Source organism: Myxocyprinus asiaticus, chromosome 4, assembly GCF_019703515.2.
Source record: "Myxocyprinus asiaticus isolate MX2 ecotype Aquarium Trade chromosome 4, UBuf_Myxa_2, whole genome shotgun sequence".
NCBI classification, from domain to species: domain Eukaryota; kingdom Metazoa; phylum Chordata; class Actinopteri; order Cypriniformes; family Catostomidae; genus Myxocyprinus; species Myxocyprinus asiaticus.
This window is the reverse complement of record NC_059347.1, coordinates 18,555,804-18,571,831: the sequence shown is the minus strand read 5'-3', so window position 1 is coordinate 18,571,831 and position 16,028 is coordinate 18,555,804. Positions and strand designations below refer to the sequence as shown.

Below are 16,028 nucleotides of genomic sequence, written 5' to 3'. Positions count from 1 at the left end.
CGCAAACCACACACACAATTCAGTAGACACAGGGCACATGATTCCTGAGAATCAACTCTGAGAGAAGAGTTGTGGATGCAAAAAAAATAATAATGCTAACACTTTACTTGTATATAAAATGGATTATAAAAGTATTCCTAATGCACTGTAATCCATTCACAATGCTTTATAGAACACCTTCAAATATGCTGCATGTTCTCATGAATAATTGTAACCACAGTTATAATACATTACAATATATGGGCGTAGAATACGCGGGGGATGCGGGGGACATGTCGCACTTTTTCACAGGGCAAATGTGTTTACCCTGTGTCTTTCATACAGCAAATATCTAAATGTGTAAACGCAAAAGTTAAAATTCACTGGTCAATCATATAATTAATTCCATTAAAAAAAATTCGATTGAGAGCCTTAAAAATATATCGTCTTGCGGTAATCGTTCTATCCCCCTCACTTTTGAAATGATTGCCATGCCCCTGTTACAATACTTACTTATTACTATCATAAGTACCATTATAGAGTATACTGTACCTTAATTATAGAGTTTAATGCATTAAAACATAATGCATTATTCAAATGTATTGTACTCTTATTTATTACTTATTTATGAAAGGATATAATGTATTATAAGGGGCATTATGAATACCTTTGTAATGCATTAAGAATATCTTTAAAATACATTACATATACAGACTTCAAGTCAGCTGTAATCAAAATAACAAATAGACAACATCTAAGATTAACACATGTAGTCAGTAAACAGCCATCCTCTGGTTCTGTGCCCCGTGCTGCTGTCAGAGATGAATGGGAAGGTCTTGTCCTCTGCTGGCTGACGTCTAGGCATGCATGAGGCATTTTGTGACGTCTCTCTCTCATGCCGAGGGGGCGTGTGCATAACGGAGTAAAATCAAACAGCACACGGACTTTTCCATTATTCCTTTACCAATACCTTCCGCTGAGCGATCGCGCTCGCGGGCTACAAGTACAACAACCTGGTGAATGCAGAACGCTTAAAAGTAACGCTTTTAAACGCTTAAGGACGCGAGGCGCCTTTAGAAAAATTCTGAATCGTTGATCTATTTGATTTTTTATGCAACCTGCGCGATTCGTCCGCATCTATAATTCGTGAATGTTCGGCTCTCGTGAGCCCAAGGACATTGACTGAGCATTGTGCATTACAAAAATATCACCTGAGGAATACGATAAGGGACTCAACATCTGTCAGAGCGACTGCACGAAGAAGCATCACGCAGGAATATTGACTTTGGTGTTTTAAAGTCATATTAAGACAGGACACAAGCTGTATAGATCTCAAGGCAAAATGCCGAGTATTCGACAGTCTTACACGGTCACTGTGCCGGAGGAACCCCCGGTATCTGCCTTCCCCTTCATCAAACAGGATATGCGCAGAAAAAGTCCAACGATGTCTCGCTCTATGCTGGTGTCCACATTTGTGGGGCTTCTCATTAACCAGGCTAAGGTAAGCCAAGCTCACACATTTCAAACGTGAAGTTATTATCGCAATTTATGAGCATAATGCATTTAAATAGAAGTGAAACGCGTTAACACGAACATCGTGGACTGTTTGAATTTAGTGATTTTCTGAGGAACCAACTCCTAACGTTCTAGAAACGTTCCTGTAATGTTTTAGTTTTTATAGCCAGAAACTAACGTTCTGTGAACCAAAATAGTTGGACATCTCTTATGTGATAAAATACTTTGTTGCTATGGAATATGAACGTTTAAATAGCACCGAGACTATTCAACGCCTCACTGGTTCGTAGTCATGCGTTGCGTTCCCAGAACTCCAAACGCAAACACATGTGCAGACGTGCTTCTGTCTGTGACTGTGACCTTGCCAAAGTGACCAGCTCGCTCCCGTCACTGAATGTCAGCGTGTTCAGTTACTAGTCGAAATGAATAGACCTGAACCTGTTTTAATTTGAAAGAAAAAAACGATTCGCCCCTTACGAGCGAACGACGCGAGACACAACTTAAACGCTCTCATTATAATAAACGAAGTGTACACAGCTTACATCGAATCAGCTTTGTTGATTATAATGCGAGCGTTTTAGTTGTGTCGCTTCGTCACACTATCTAATAAAAATATGAACTATGCGTTCGCACCGAGCATTGTTACGTAACGCCAGACCTCAGGGGTGGACTGGCCATCGGGAGAACCGGTTCTTTTTCCGGTGGGCCGGTCGCGAAACGGATCTGGATAACTGTTTTTCTACGTAAGGTTTATGCTTGACTACTCCGATGCTCATTAATGCTTCACTCTAGAATACATCCTTTAAGCAAATACTGAATGGAATAGAAATGAGCAGTTTAAAAGCTAGGTCTACACAATACAGTGAGATACCAATTACACAAAATATGTTTGCCTATTTTTAGAATTTACGCTTTTTAATTTTCCATCAACTTGAAATGTGTTATGTTTAACAAAATTAAATTAATAAAACCAGTTTTTAATTTTTATTTTATTAAAGATTACTCAAAAAAATTTGATGGAATTTTGTTATGAAACGGAAATGTGCAAACCTTAAAATTATTTATTGAGTGTAAAATCATGTTTGTATGTTTTTGGTTTTTTTTTCTTATTGAAAAGCTGATTACAGTCATATTAACCAAGCCATAGTTATATGTTCCTGATAAGGAGCATAGCATCAATTATTGCTGTGGTGATTAGGCTATTTCCCAGTGTTTGTTATGCAACAATGGAACAATTAGAGTGTAGCACTGTTTAATGCTCAGGAACAAATGGACTTCTAAGTAATCAGCACATTTCTGGAGGAATGTACCTTATCAGTGTATCCAGCAGCGATGATGTTCCAAGCATCGCCAAAGGACTTTTTCCTTACATGCATGTGACCTTAATGAGAACTTATACACTCTGCCTCTTTCGTGGCTATCTGGATTGTCAATCATTTTCAAGAAATTAATAAGCTGTTATGGCGTATCGTCAGTGTATATGGTTGCAAGGGTTATGATGACCAGATGTCCCTTTTCATATGCGACAGTTTTGTATTTGAAATCCTTTTCAGGAGTCCCAAATAAAAGTAGATGTTCTCAAATGTAGGACACTTTTTTTTTTTTTAGGACTTTACCAATTTGTCTACTTTTGCCAAAAACATGGCACAAATTGTCAAATAACCAGGACACATATGAAGGAGATACGTTGATGCGCATAATGTCATAAAGGGATAGTTCACCCAAAAATGAAAATTCTGTCATCATTTACTCACATCTGTCATCATTTACTCATCATTTACTGTCATTCCTATCCTAAATTACTTTTTTCATATGTGGAATTCATGGAAAGGTTTTGGCAGGATTGTCATCTCATTTCCATAATGCAAATCAATGGTAACTGAGACTGAATGTTCTGCCTAACATCTCCTTTTTCGTTCCATGGAATAAAGAAAGTCATACAGGTCTGGAACAACATGAGTTTGAGTAAATAATGACAGAATTTTCATTTTTGAGTGAACTGACCCTCAAACATTAAGTTAATAAAAGCAGGATGAAGTAAAATGAAGTACTGAGCCTCTGCTTGAGTGACATGCTTTGACTCAGTATGTGCATGTGATCAGCCTTTTGGCAACAAATTACATTGAGTTCTTGCTAATGACAGCCATGGCTTCCAGGAACTAAGGTCAGGATACAGTGTTCATAGACACTTTCTTTCATCCTTTGCCAGCCATTTAGCTCATGGCCCTCTAGAGATCTTTAAAGGAGACAGCCAGTGTGAGGTCCTGCTGTCTTCATGTTGTCCAGTTGCTTTAAAGGCAGCGCTCCTTCCCTTTGCCATAAAGTACAGGCAGACTGCTGCTGGGTGCTGGCTGCTGTCACACTGGTCTGGGTTCTTTGGGACTGGGTGAAAAGCAGAGTGGCAGTGGCAGCAGAGTGAGGCATTGGAACATCTGTTCCCTCTCTCTCATCTTCTTTGGGGAAGAAAAATCACTTCAGATGTTTCTCATTTTCTGAATAAATAAAGAAAAGCAAATTCCCAGGATAATTTACAACTAAACAAGTTTCAGCTTGACTGTTAGGCTGATGCAGCTGTCTTCAGAGGTGCTAATATAAGGGGTTTGTTTAGTGGAGTCCATTAATCTCAGACGGGATTTTGGTAGTGGTAATTCAAGTGTATTTTGATGTGTCCCGTACAAAAAAGTACTGTGGTGGTATCAGATGGTAATAATGTCATGGTACTTTGATATACCATGGTACGTAATAAATTACCATGTTCATGTCCCATACTGTAAAAAGTGGTAACCTGCAATTGTTACCTAATCTAAACCTTAAAATTAATTTTGTTGGTGTAATCTGAAGTATTCAGGTGATGTTAAATAATATTTTTGCATTGAATCAAACCAGTTAATTTAGATGTTACTGCATGAAGCACATTTTTTAGAAATTGGTTCCTTAAAGAGATAGTTCACCCAAAAATGAAAATTCACATCATTTACTCACCCTCATGCCATCCCAGATGTGTGACTTTCTTTCTTCTGTAGAAAACAAATTATGATTTTTAGAAGAATATCTCAGCTCTGTAGGTCCATACAATACAAGTGAATGGGTGCCAAAATGGTGACACTCCAAAGGGCACATAAAGGCAGCATCAACGTAATCCATATGACTCCAGTGGTTAAATCCATGTGTTCAGAAGTGATATGATAGGTGTGGGCGAGAAACAGATCAATATTTAAGTCCTTTTTTGCTTGAAATTCTTCTCCCTACCCAGCAGGGGGCAATATGCACTAAGAATGTGAATCACCAAAAATACAAGAAGAAGAAGGTGAAAGGGACCTGATTCTCACCCACATCTATCATATCACTTCTGGAGACATTGATTTAACCACTGGAGTCATGTGGATTACTTTTATGCTGCCTTTATGTGATTTTTGGAGCTACAAAGGTCTGATCACAATTCAATTGCATTGTATGAGCCTACAGAGCTTAAATATTTTTCTAAAAATCTTTATTTGTGTTCTGTAGAAGAAAGAAAGTCATACACATCTGGGATGGCATGAGGGTGAGTAAATGATGAGAGAATTTTCAATTTTGGGTGAACTATTCCTCTGAGGTGCTATTTCTTCCTGATCTAACTCTTAAAGTTAGTTTTGCTTGTGTAATCGTAATAGTCATTTTAAATGAAAATGTTGAACAAAACCAGTTAATTTAGATGTTAATACATGAAGCACATTTGTTTAGGTTACAAAAACAAACAACTTTTCACCACATAGTGCGCCAAGGTACTTAAAATAATACCATGTTATTACCATGGTACCTGTCTAAAACAACATGGTAGTGCCATGTCCAGCAAATTATTAAAACAACAACAACAACAAAAACACTATTAAAATACCTTGGCATTAGCATGGTTATTTAGACATGGTATCATAATAATATGATACCAGTACCATGGTAATAATATTTGTTTAATAGTGGTCTGTGATTTGAATGGTCCCAAAAAGATCCATACCAATTCACCTGCAATGGATGCTAAGAAAACTATTCGCCTCTTATTCTATTCAAATGTAAATTGTTTTGCAAAGTATTTTCCTCATATGAATGTACTGTATGTACAGATTGTTATTGACGTTTTATGTGTGAGCTGGAACCATTGCATCAACAGTGGCATCACAGTACAATCCCGCACCATTTGGTACTGTGAACATAATGTACAGCTCTATCATGCACTGTCCATCCATCCCACAGACTGACTCATTCATAGACAGCATACATTCATATATGACCACCCACCACTACCTGCTTTTGACATATTTTATGGTCATCTAACAACCACTATCGACTTTAATGTTTAAAACTCACATGGGTACACTAAAGCTTGAGATATAAACACATCTCAAATACTCACATATTTCAAAATCAGCTGTCTGGGTGAAAGTTTGCAACAGCTCGTCTAAACTTGGTTGCTTTTCTGTCGAGCATCACCGACACCATTGTAACAAGATCACATCATAGTAAGTGAGTGACACACAAGAACTTGTGGAGTGAACCTCATCACTGCTATTCCAGGCTTTGATACCCTCACCTCAACGGCAACACTTATTCTGAGTGTTTTGAGTGTGTGAGTTTCATGCGTGAGATTCATACTGAGTTGCCTCTGACGCATTGTTCTCTAGAGCGCTCTGTGTTATGTCATGGTCAACAAGCTGAGCACTCGTGTTGAGAATATCGAGCACATGTGAAATCATCAATATTCCTTGCCAAGCTGTCAGAATTTAAGAATTGGAAAAACAGCCTCCTGTTTTTAAAGTTCTTATCTTATATCTTATGACTGCTGTTGTTTTGTTTCTGTTCAAAAATTGATGACACCCTGCCTGATGGTTTAATCCCTAGTTTAACAAATTGCTTACAGTTGTTTTTGTTGTGGCGTAGCAGATGGACATTGTTTGTTTGTGTGAAATGTTCCGCAGCAGGGGTCTCTTGTCTAAATCTGCAAACATGCCATGCAGTAGCCTGGAGAAAGAGCTTTGGGCAGCTCATACACAATCTCTCCAAAATATAATACCGAACACACTCGACAGCACTTGCCGGAAATAATACAGCACAGACATGTATGCTGTAATATAATTGATTTTTGTGTCATACATGGAATGAAAATACCTTACATCATTAGTAACTCCCTTCCTAAACATGCAAATGCTTTTACTGCGCTGGAGCCAAACAAAACATGTGGTCTTATTGAGTCAAATGCATTAGTCATTTTCAAATCTAGTTCTTTTGTTATCAGGTTATCTATATCAAATTATTCACACATATCATTGGGTTTGATTGTCACTTTAGAAAGTCCACTAACCTGTTTTTCTCTTTTCTCTCGCACAGAACTCGAAGAATGCTCAGGGTCTGGTGGGCCTCAGGAATCTAGGAAATACTGTAAGTATTTCTCAGCAATTCATGACACAGTTACGTTAAAGGGATAGTTCACCCAAAAATGTCAATTCTGTCATCATTAACTCACTCTCATACACTCTCACTCACTCATATGACTTTCCTTCTTCTGTGGAACACGAAAGGAGATGTTTTGAAGAATGTTCACGCTGCTCTTTTCCATACAATGAAAGCATATAGGGACCATGGAATTTCAAGCTGCAAAAAGGACAAAAAAGCACCATAAAAAAGCATCTTCAGAACATACAATATAGTTAAGCTTGAGGAATTAATATTTAAGTCGTTATTTACTGAAAATCTTGCCTTCCGTTGTAGCTGAGTTTGAAAATGCGCATGCAGAATTTGTCGTTTTTGGTGAAGTATTCCTTTAAAGGAATGTTCAGTGTTCAATGCAAGTTAAGCTGGGTCAACAGTATTTTTAGCATTATGTTGAAAACCAAAAAAATCATTTCGATTGGTCCCTCATCTAGTAAATAAAAAAAATAAATAAAAAAAATCACGGTTAAAGTAAACTTATAATGGAAGTGAATGGGGCCAGTCCATTAACATTAAAATACACACTCTTTTAAAAGGATAGTCACAAGACATAAACATTATAGATTTTAACATGATTTTAGTGTGATAAAATCACTTACTGACTTCATCTGTGTAAAGTTATATCCAATATTACAACTTCTTTGTCATGACATTGTAACACTGGTAAACCCTGTTATCTGTTACACTGTAACACTGGTAAATAGCAGATTTTATCACACTAAATCATGTTAACATGTATACATGTATGTCTTGTGGCTATACTTAAAAAAAAAAAAGCGTGTATTTTAACATTTATGGACTGACCCCATTCACTTCCATTGTAAGTGCATCACTGTAACCGCAATTTTTCTTTTTTTTATTTCTTTTTTTTTTATTAATTAAGCGAGAATAAGTAAGTATATGTAATTTTAAATGATGCCACAAAAGCTGTTAATGAAGCTTAAATTGTTTTAAACCTGAAGAATTCCTTTAAAATCAGAGGAATGAAGGCCATGAGTAACAAACACTCATTGTTCCTTGTCTCTCCTGTGTCTCTGCAGTGTTTCATGAACTCCATACTGCAGTGTCTGAGCAACACTCATGACCTGAGAGACTACTGTCTGCGTAACAAGCACCGCACTGACCTCAACAACAACTGCAGGGCCAAAGCTGCACTGATGGAGGGTAAGAGACAAGGACATCTATCAGTTCATATTAATTAATAACAGTAAGAGCATTCATTTCAGCTGTATAGACATGCATATCAGACAGTCTTTATATCCTTTGTCTTATTCATATGTATGTTTATGTGTCCCCAGAGTTTGCCAAGCTCACTCAGACTCTATGGACATCAGCTAGCAGCGAAGCCATCAGCCCATCTGACTTCAAAATGCAGATCCAGAAATATGCTCCTCGATTCGTGGGCTACAAGTAAGTTACTTAACTGCTACAGTACACAATAAGCAGTACTGTAGCCCAGTTAGTTACTGAAAATGTGTGGATATAACCTCATAGATAGACTAGACTATCTATAGAGACTGTCGATACGTAGTTTTAAACCAGCTAATTAAAAGTCTGCCTCCACCTCATATACTTTCTTCTCTTTCTTCTCTCCTTTTTATCTCTCCTGTAGTCAGCAGGATGCTCAGGAGTTCTTGCGGTTTCTACTGGATGGACTCCATAACGAAGTAAACAGAGTGACAGTGAAATCCAGAGCGCCAATAGAGGACTTTGAACACCTCTCGTAAGTACACACACCATCTTCCCAGATGCAAAAAAGCTCTGTGGTAAATTTCGATGCATATTCTCGAGAATTCTAATTGTGAATGGTGTACTTTTGGTGCCACCAGCGGAACAAAAAGGAACTGCATTTTTTTTGTTTGAGTGGTCTGACTGGGCCAGTAATAACAACATTGGTTGAACCAATAGCGCGAGTTTGGGGTGGGAAAAACTTTGCGGTCGAACAATGGAAGTCAGGGGTGAGGCGGGGGCAAACAATTCTGATTGGTGCTGCTAGTGCCATAGAAATTACACATTTCACATTTAATACTATCTTCCTGAACAAAATCAGTCCGGATTGGCCTCTAGGAATAAATTAATATTATGTAGTGGTTAATATAACGGATGGGACACCTGTGGTTTGTGTTTTAGCTGTTGTAATCTGACAATAGTAGGGAGCAGACTGTCTTGGGGTCTGAAATTAAACGTGTTTTATCTACAGGGACGACGAGAAAGGCAAGAGAATGTGGAACAAGTACCTGGAGAGTGAGAACAGCAATGTCGTTGGTGAGTTACCCTGCAATATTAAATCTGTCTTGAGTCTTGCTATGTGTGTGTTCCCTGCTTTAGTTATAAAGAAGAAATGTGTTTTTCCACAGATCTGTTTGTTGGCCAGCTGAAAAGCTCATTGACTTGCAGCGAGTGTGGCTACTGTTCAACTGTGTTTGATCCTTTCTGGGATCTGTCTCTACCTATCGCTAAGGTAAGGTCTCAAATGCACACTTATTCTCGTGCTGTGTTTCTGTGTTATTGTGTGTATGTTTCAACTGGTCTGTTGTTTCCTTCAGGCTTCAGGAGAAGTGAGTTTGATGGATTGCCTTCGTCTTTTCACCAAGGAGGATGTACTAGATGGGAATGAGAGACCAGTAAGTATAAATTCTCTGTGTGTGCCTTTGTACGAAATGCGGCCCCTCAAAAGTACAATTAGATGCACTTCAAAATATATAATATACGGCTCTAAAAATCTATTGTAAGATAACAAAGTAGCAAACCAAGTTGTGTTTATTTTAAATAAAGATAGCACAAGAACACTTTGTTTAGAATGAAGACAAAAAGCATTTGCACCTTTCTGGTTGTCAAATGTTAGTGGATCATTTCTATAGTTAATGTGATGAACTACAACTGCAGTCACTCTGACTTCATACATCCACTTAAAAATGAAAAATCATTGGTTAAATGTAATTGCAAAAATAGCTCTGAAAATTCTAGCATCTTTCATTTGCAGACACCACTTGGTTTGCAAAAAATATAATTTCAAGTGTAGTTTAAGTGCCCAAATACTTTTTGGGAGCTACTCTATATTTTTATAAAATTTTCTGTGTTTCATATATTTTATATGTTTCATTTTTATGTTTTTTATGTGTGTGTGTGTGTGTGTGTGTGTGTGTGTGTGTGTGTGTGTGTGTATATATATATATATATATATATATATATATATATATATGTTTGAACATATCCTGACCACCTCTCTTTTTTTTCAAACAGACGTGCCACAGATGTAAAACCAGACGGAAATGCACGAAACAATTCACAATTCAAAAATTTCCCAAAATCCTGGTGCTTCGTATCCTTTTTAAACAAATCTGTTGCCCAAACTTCTACAGAGAACTGCATTTTCTTATAAAAACTCACAGCTGAATTTACAGCTGTATACTTGTGAATTAACTATACAACAGTTAAAGGGATAGTTCACTTAAAAATGAACATTCTCTCATCATTTTCTCACCCTCATGCCATCCCAGATGTGTTTGTCTTTCTTTCTTCTGCAGAACACAAACAAAGATTTTTTGAAGTCCATACAATGCAAGTGAATGGTGACCAAAACTTTGAAGTTCCAAAAAGCACATAAAGGCAGCATCAAATTATTCCATATCTCCAGTGGTTAAATTAATGTCTTCTGAAATGATATTATAGGTGTGGAAGAGAAACAGATCAATATGTAAGTACTTTTTTTACTATAAATTCTCCTCCCTGCCCAGTAGGTGGCAATATGCCCGAAGAATACAAATCTTCAAAAAACAGAAGAAGAATGTGGAAGTGAAAGTGGAGATTTAGAGTAAAAAAGGACTTAAATATTGTTCTGTTTCTCAACCACACCTATCACATCGCTTCTGAAGAATTAACCACTGGAGTCTTATAGATTACATTTACGCTACCTTTATGTGCTTTTTGGAGCATCAAAGTTCTTGTCACCATTTACTTGCATTGTATGGCTCTACAGAACTGTGTTCTGCAGAAGAAAGAAATTCATACACATTTAAGATGGCATGAGGGTGAGTAAATGATGCGAAAAATTTCATTTTTGGGTGAACTATCCCTTTAAGTTGATGAATTGAGTAAAATGTTCAAGAATAGATGTCAGTTCGCCCTTGACTCTGTGACTCTATAAGATCTGAAGCGTTTCTCTGAGTGTCGAGTCAGAACCAGCAAACTCTCCACCTTTGTGAACTTCCCCCTCAAAGAGCTGGACCTCAGGGAATTTGCATCTGATAACAGCAGTAAGTCCTGCATCATCATTTATTACATCTGTTTTCTGTGCTGTTGTTTGCACTATGCACCAATTTGAATCTTGCTCCAGGAGAGTATGTTTAACTGTTTTTCTTTTCCCTTCTCTTTTTACTGTTCCTTCCCCATAGTAAGCGCAGTCTATAATCTGTATGCTGTGTCGAATCACACTGGTACATCTTTGGGTGGCCATTATACAGCGTACTGCCGCAATCCCTCTAAAGGAGAGTGGTACACCTACAATGACTCCAGGTACAAAGACATAATACTAAGTACAGAAGTGTCTTAAAGATGTATTTCAAATTTTATTAACATAATACAAAATTCCAAATAATAAAAAAGTAATTTAACCAGTAAGATATAACTAAAGCATGTGCTTTACCATTTAGTCTCATTGATATAAGATCATATGTGTACGTACATTCTTTGAATGTGAATGTACAGTGGCCCTAAAAAGTATTTGGACACTTAATTCACACTTGGAAAGATATAATGAATTCAATTGCATTCATAATAAAATATTAAACTATGTGGCATCTGCAAATAAATTATGCTAGACCTTCTTAGCCATTTTATGCAACTACTTTTAACCAGCTGCAGTCAAGGTGATTTTAGTGAATGTATGAAATCAGTTCCCCTCAAGTTCACACAGGTGTCCTAGCAGAGTAACCACAGATGTAGTTTATTACATTAACTATGAACATGTTCCACTATTATTTGACAACTTAGAGGAATAGTTCACTCAAAAATGAAAATTCTCTCATTTACTCACCCTCATGCCATCCCAGATGTGTATGACCTTTTTTCTTCTGCCGAGCACAAACAAAGATTTTTAGAAGAATATTTCAGCTCTGAGGGTCCATACTATGTAAGTAAATGGTGACCAGAACTTTGAAGCTCCAAAAAGCACATAAAGGCAGGATAGAAGTAATCCACACGACTCCAGTGGTTAAATCAATGTATTCTGAAGTGATTTGATAGGTGTGGGTGAGAAACAGATCAACATTTAAGTCCTTTTTTTCCCCTATAAATTCTCCACCATGCACAGTAGGAGGCGATATGCACTAAGAATGTGAATTGCCAAAAACAAAAGAACAATGTGAAAGTGAAATTGGACATTTACAGTAAAAAAAAGGACTTAATATTGATCTGTTTCTTACCCACACATATCATATAGCTTCTGAAGACATGGATTAAACCACTGGAGTCTTATGGATTACTTTTATGCTGCCTTTATGTGATTTTCGGAGCTTCAAATGTCTTGTCACCATTCACTTGCATTGTATGGACCTAAAGAACTGAGATATTCTTCTAAAAGAAATTCATTCACATCTGGGATGGCCTCAGGGTGTGTAAATGAAGTTGGGTGAAGTATTCCTTTAAATTCCACTTTTGGTTTGACATTTTGTTATCTAATGTGATAAAATTAAAAAATAAATTGTGAGGCTTAAATGTCCAAATACATTTTGGTGCTGTTGTAAATTTACTGCATTATGGGTTATAATATACAGTATTTTAGTTGTACTAAATGTATGTGTTCATGGATGTTAATGCTGAGCCATTGTCCAGGTCAGCTTATTTGCAATGAAGTTTTGCAGAGCTTTTCATCTCTCTCTCTATCTCAGGGTGAGCCCCATGTCGTCCAGCCAGGTGCGCAGCAGTGATGCATATGTGCTTTTCTATGAATCTGCAACCTCATCACGCCTGTGATCAGGCCTGCCCAAAGGCTACAATGAACAAAGCCGTGGATATAATAAACCCTTCTGCTGCTGTCAAACTAAATCTTGGTCTGGGTCTACATGCTCAGATCCTGAGACTTAATTCCAGCAGAGGACCATGGGACTTCATACCAAGCTTATGAACCGAGGACAGGAACTGAATAAGGCCTGGATATGAAGACTAGAATGAGAGTTCAGTTCAAGCCCAGATTGAGCTTCAGTGTAAGGGCTTCTCCATCCATCATTCCCTTTGAAAGAGGCTGCAGCTTTGGGAATTGGTTTAATAAACTGAAACTGAGGGACATGAACACTACCTCTCTTGAATGAGCAGGACTGTGTGTGTGTGTGTGTACTTGTGTGTGTGTGTGTCAGTCACCAGATTGATATTGTAGGACTCTATGCACTGTGTAACTGGAGGTCTCCGGCTATACAAGCAGTCACCATGACAACGCAAACAACTCCCATGCCTTATTTAATTTATTAACATGAGTTCAATGTTTTACTTAATATAGAGCTAATTTCTACACATTTAACCCTTGTGCGTCGATTTAAAAAACAAAAATGTATATGTCAAAAAACTGATATATTAATATTATTTTCTACTTTCAATGAGTTAATTTTTCAGTCCAAATATTCATTCATTTTCAGGATTTTAACCCTTTAAATGCCAGTTTGTTTATATAATGCCACTGTTGTTTTTTATTTAAAAAAAAAAGTAAGAAAAAAAAGAAAAAAAGAATTATTTTCCATATTTTAAATGCTATGGGGACATTTTTTTTGTTGGGGGGGGGGGGGTTGGAATATCACAGTCTGAGATATTTCAATGATTAGCAACAACATTGATTTTGATGCATTATTATTTTTGTGCAGTGTCAGATAAAAAAAAAAAAACCACACACACTCAGTACCTTAGAGCAGTGTTTCCCAACCACTGTGCCGCGGCACACTAGTGTGCCGTGAAAGATTGTCAGGTGTGCCGTGGAAAATTATCAGATTCCACAAAATAAATCAGGGCTCCGGACTGAGACTAATTTTTCAAACATTTTTCCTAACAGTTCGATTAAACTTTGTAAGAGGTCGCATTGGTGCAACTACAAAGTTGGCTGACTCTCTGATTGTGCTCTGTCGTTTTTTGTTCCGTATGAGAAATATCAAACGGCAAACATTCCAAACGCGAAAGGAAACAGCTTTACCCGGATCAGTCAGCGCTGCTCAATGGACAGATCAGCGCAGAGACGTGCATTTACACGTGGACCGGTCTCGAGTGCTCAGCCGCGCAGATCATCATAAACAGAGCTGCGAGAAGCATGGGCTGGGTCACGAATTCGGCATTGATTATTTGTTTAAAACCCTATATGAAAGCCCATAATGTGTCGATGATTAAACCAGTTTAAAATTGTATTAAACGACCCCAACATTCTAAACAGCATTGAAAAGGAATAAAGGAGAAATCTGCACAATGAACAGACAGAAATTGTAAGGTTTCAGTCCACACATCACAGACATTAATAACCATAAACTTATATCAATATAGTAGTGAGAGAATACAATTTAATTTCTGGATGTGTTTTTCTTACGAAAAATGCCATAATTTGTTTTATGGTTACTGCTAATCATGGTTTTACTTATACTTTTGGTTACTATGATCTTATTGCAAATGCCACAGTTAAAACTATGGATACAATGGAACTTTCCTTCTGTGTAAAATCTTTTCTAATGCCCTCTGATTGTAGAAAGAGGCTTTGTTTGTCTTCAGATGACTGTATTTTAATCATCAAGATCCTGATAAAAAGAAAGAAACCGTGAAAGAAAACTAATTTTCTTTCAGTTGGACCGGTGCGACCAACTCGGGTGCTGGTGCGACCATTTGTAGAATTTAACACTGGTGCTACCACTCTTAAATGTTAGTCTGGAGCCATGTAAAGAAATAGATAAATAAAAAATTATTTGCTGTGGCATTACAAGAATTAATTTGCAAGAACAATCTAAAAATAAGAAAAGATGCGAATTTGTTGTTTTATTCATTACCCAATTTGCACTCTTGCCACCTGTGATCTCATTATACACCATACCTACATGACTTGCGTTTTTTGCATAGCCGAATTTCAAACATTACGAGTAAACGCAACTAAAATGGACAGAAAACATGGAAGTTCTTGAAAACTATCAATTATGGTTATGTAGGACAGTGGGATAGAGGTGTGCCATGGGATTTGTATAATTGTAAAAAGTGTGCATGGCAGAAAAAAGGTTGGGAAACACTGCCTTAGAGGACAAAAATGTCTGCATCAAAAAACTGCCATAAAAATATTATATATTAATATTATTTTCCACTTTCACTGACTTAGATTTTTTAACCAACATAACTAAATATTCATTCATTTTCAGGAATTTAACCTTTTAAATATCAGTTTGTTTACATAATGCCACTGTTGTTGTTTACACACACACAAATTTCTTAATACACACATACAAAACACACTCTGACATCCATACCAACACCCTCACACAATTTTAGCTGCATCATTTATTCAAGTGGCCTACAGTGCTCTATAATACAGCAAACAAAATAGGGAAAAAGCATGTATTTGCTCCATAGGCTAAACATGAGAAAAATGGTGCCATCTGGTGGAATATATATATATATATATATATATATATATATATATATATATATATATATATATATAACATTTTGATCAAATTGGATCAAATATTGCCATTTTAATGGGTTTCAATGGGGACATTTTTGTCCTTAAGGTCCTGAGTGTAACTATTTTGTGTACACAGTGTATTATAGATGTATTATGGGAACTGAGGTTGAAATATCAAAATTCCCCCAAAAATACACACCTTTGGCAAAATGTATGCCGTTGGCATTAACACAGCCAAAAGGATGGAAAAAAATTTAAATGAAAAAGACAAAAATGTCCTGAAGGTCGCACAAGGGTTAAATGTGAGGTCATCTTGCTGAGGGACCACATAGGTCAACAGTGTAAATGATGCTTGGATGGTTTAATCGATTGTTTACTGTTTTAAACAGAAGATATGTGTCTGCTTTGGTTATTTGCGTGATTATATGCACATTGG

The 16,028-nt window shown here is 37.0% G+C and overlaps 1 protein-coding gene across 2 annotated transcripts; it reads left to right on the top strand.

The window, feature by feature from the left end:
* Positions 1-929: 929 nt before the first annotated feature.
* LOC127440212 (ubiquitin carboxyl-terminal hydrolase 2-like) lies at positions 930-15,940 on the top strand. 2 transcript variants are annotated; one of them, XM_051696681.1, is made up of 12 exons: positions 930-1,480; positions 6,856-6,906; positions 7,998-8,121; positions 8,256-8,367; positions 8,570-8,680; positions 9,158-9,222; positions 9,315-9,418; positions 9,504-9,581; positions 10,201-10,279; positions 11,106-11,213; positions 11,352-11,472; positions 12,846-15,940. In XM_051696681.1, the coding sequence occupies exons 1-12, from the start codon at positions 1,322-1,324 to the stop codon at positions 12,928-12,930; spliced, it is 1,197 nt and encodes a 398-aa protein (XP_051552641.1). In that variant the 5' UTR covers positions 930-1,321; the 3' UTR covers positions 12,931-15,940. The 2 variants fall into 2 exon arrangements, with proteins under 2 accessions (XP_051552641.1, XP_051552642.1); XM_051696682.1 differs by lacking the exon at positions 12,846-15,940 and adding an exon at positions 12,398-12,838.
* The last annotated feature ends 88 nt before the right edge of the window (positions 15,941-16,028 follow it).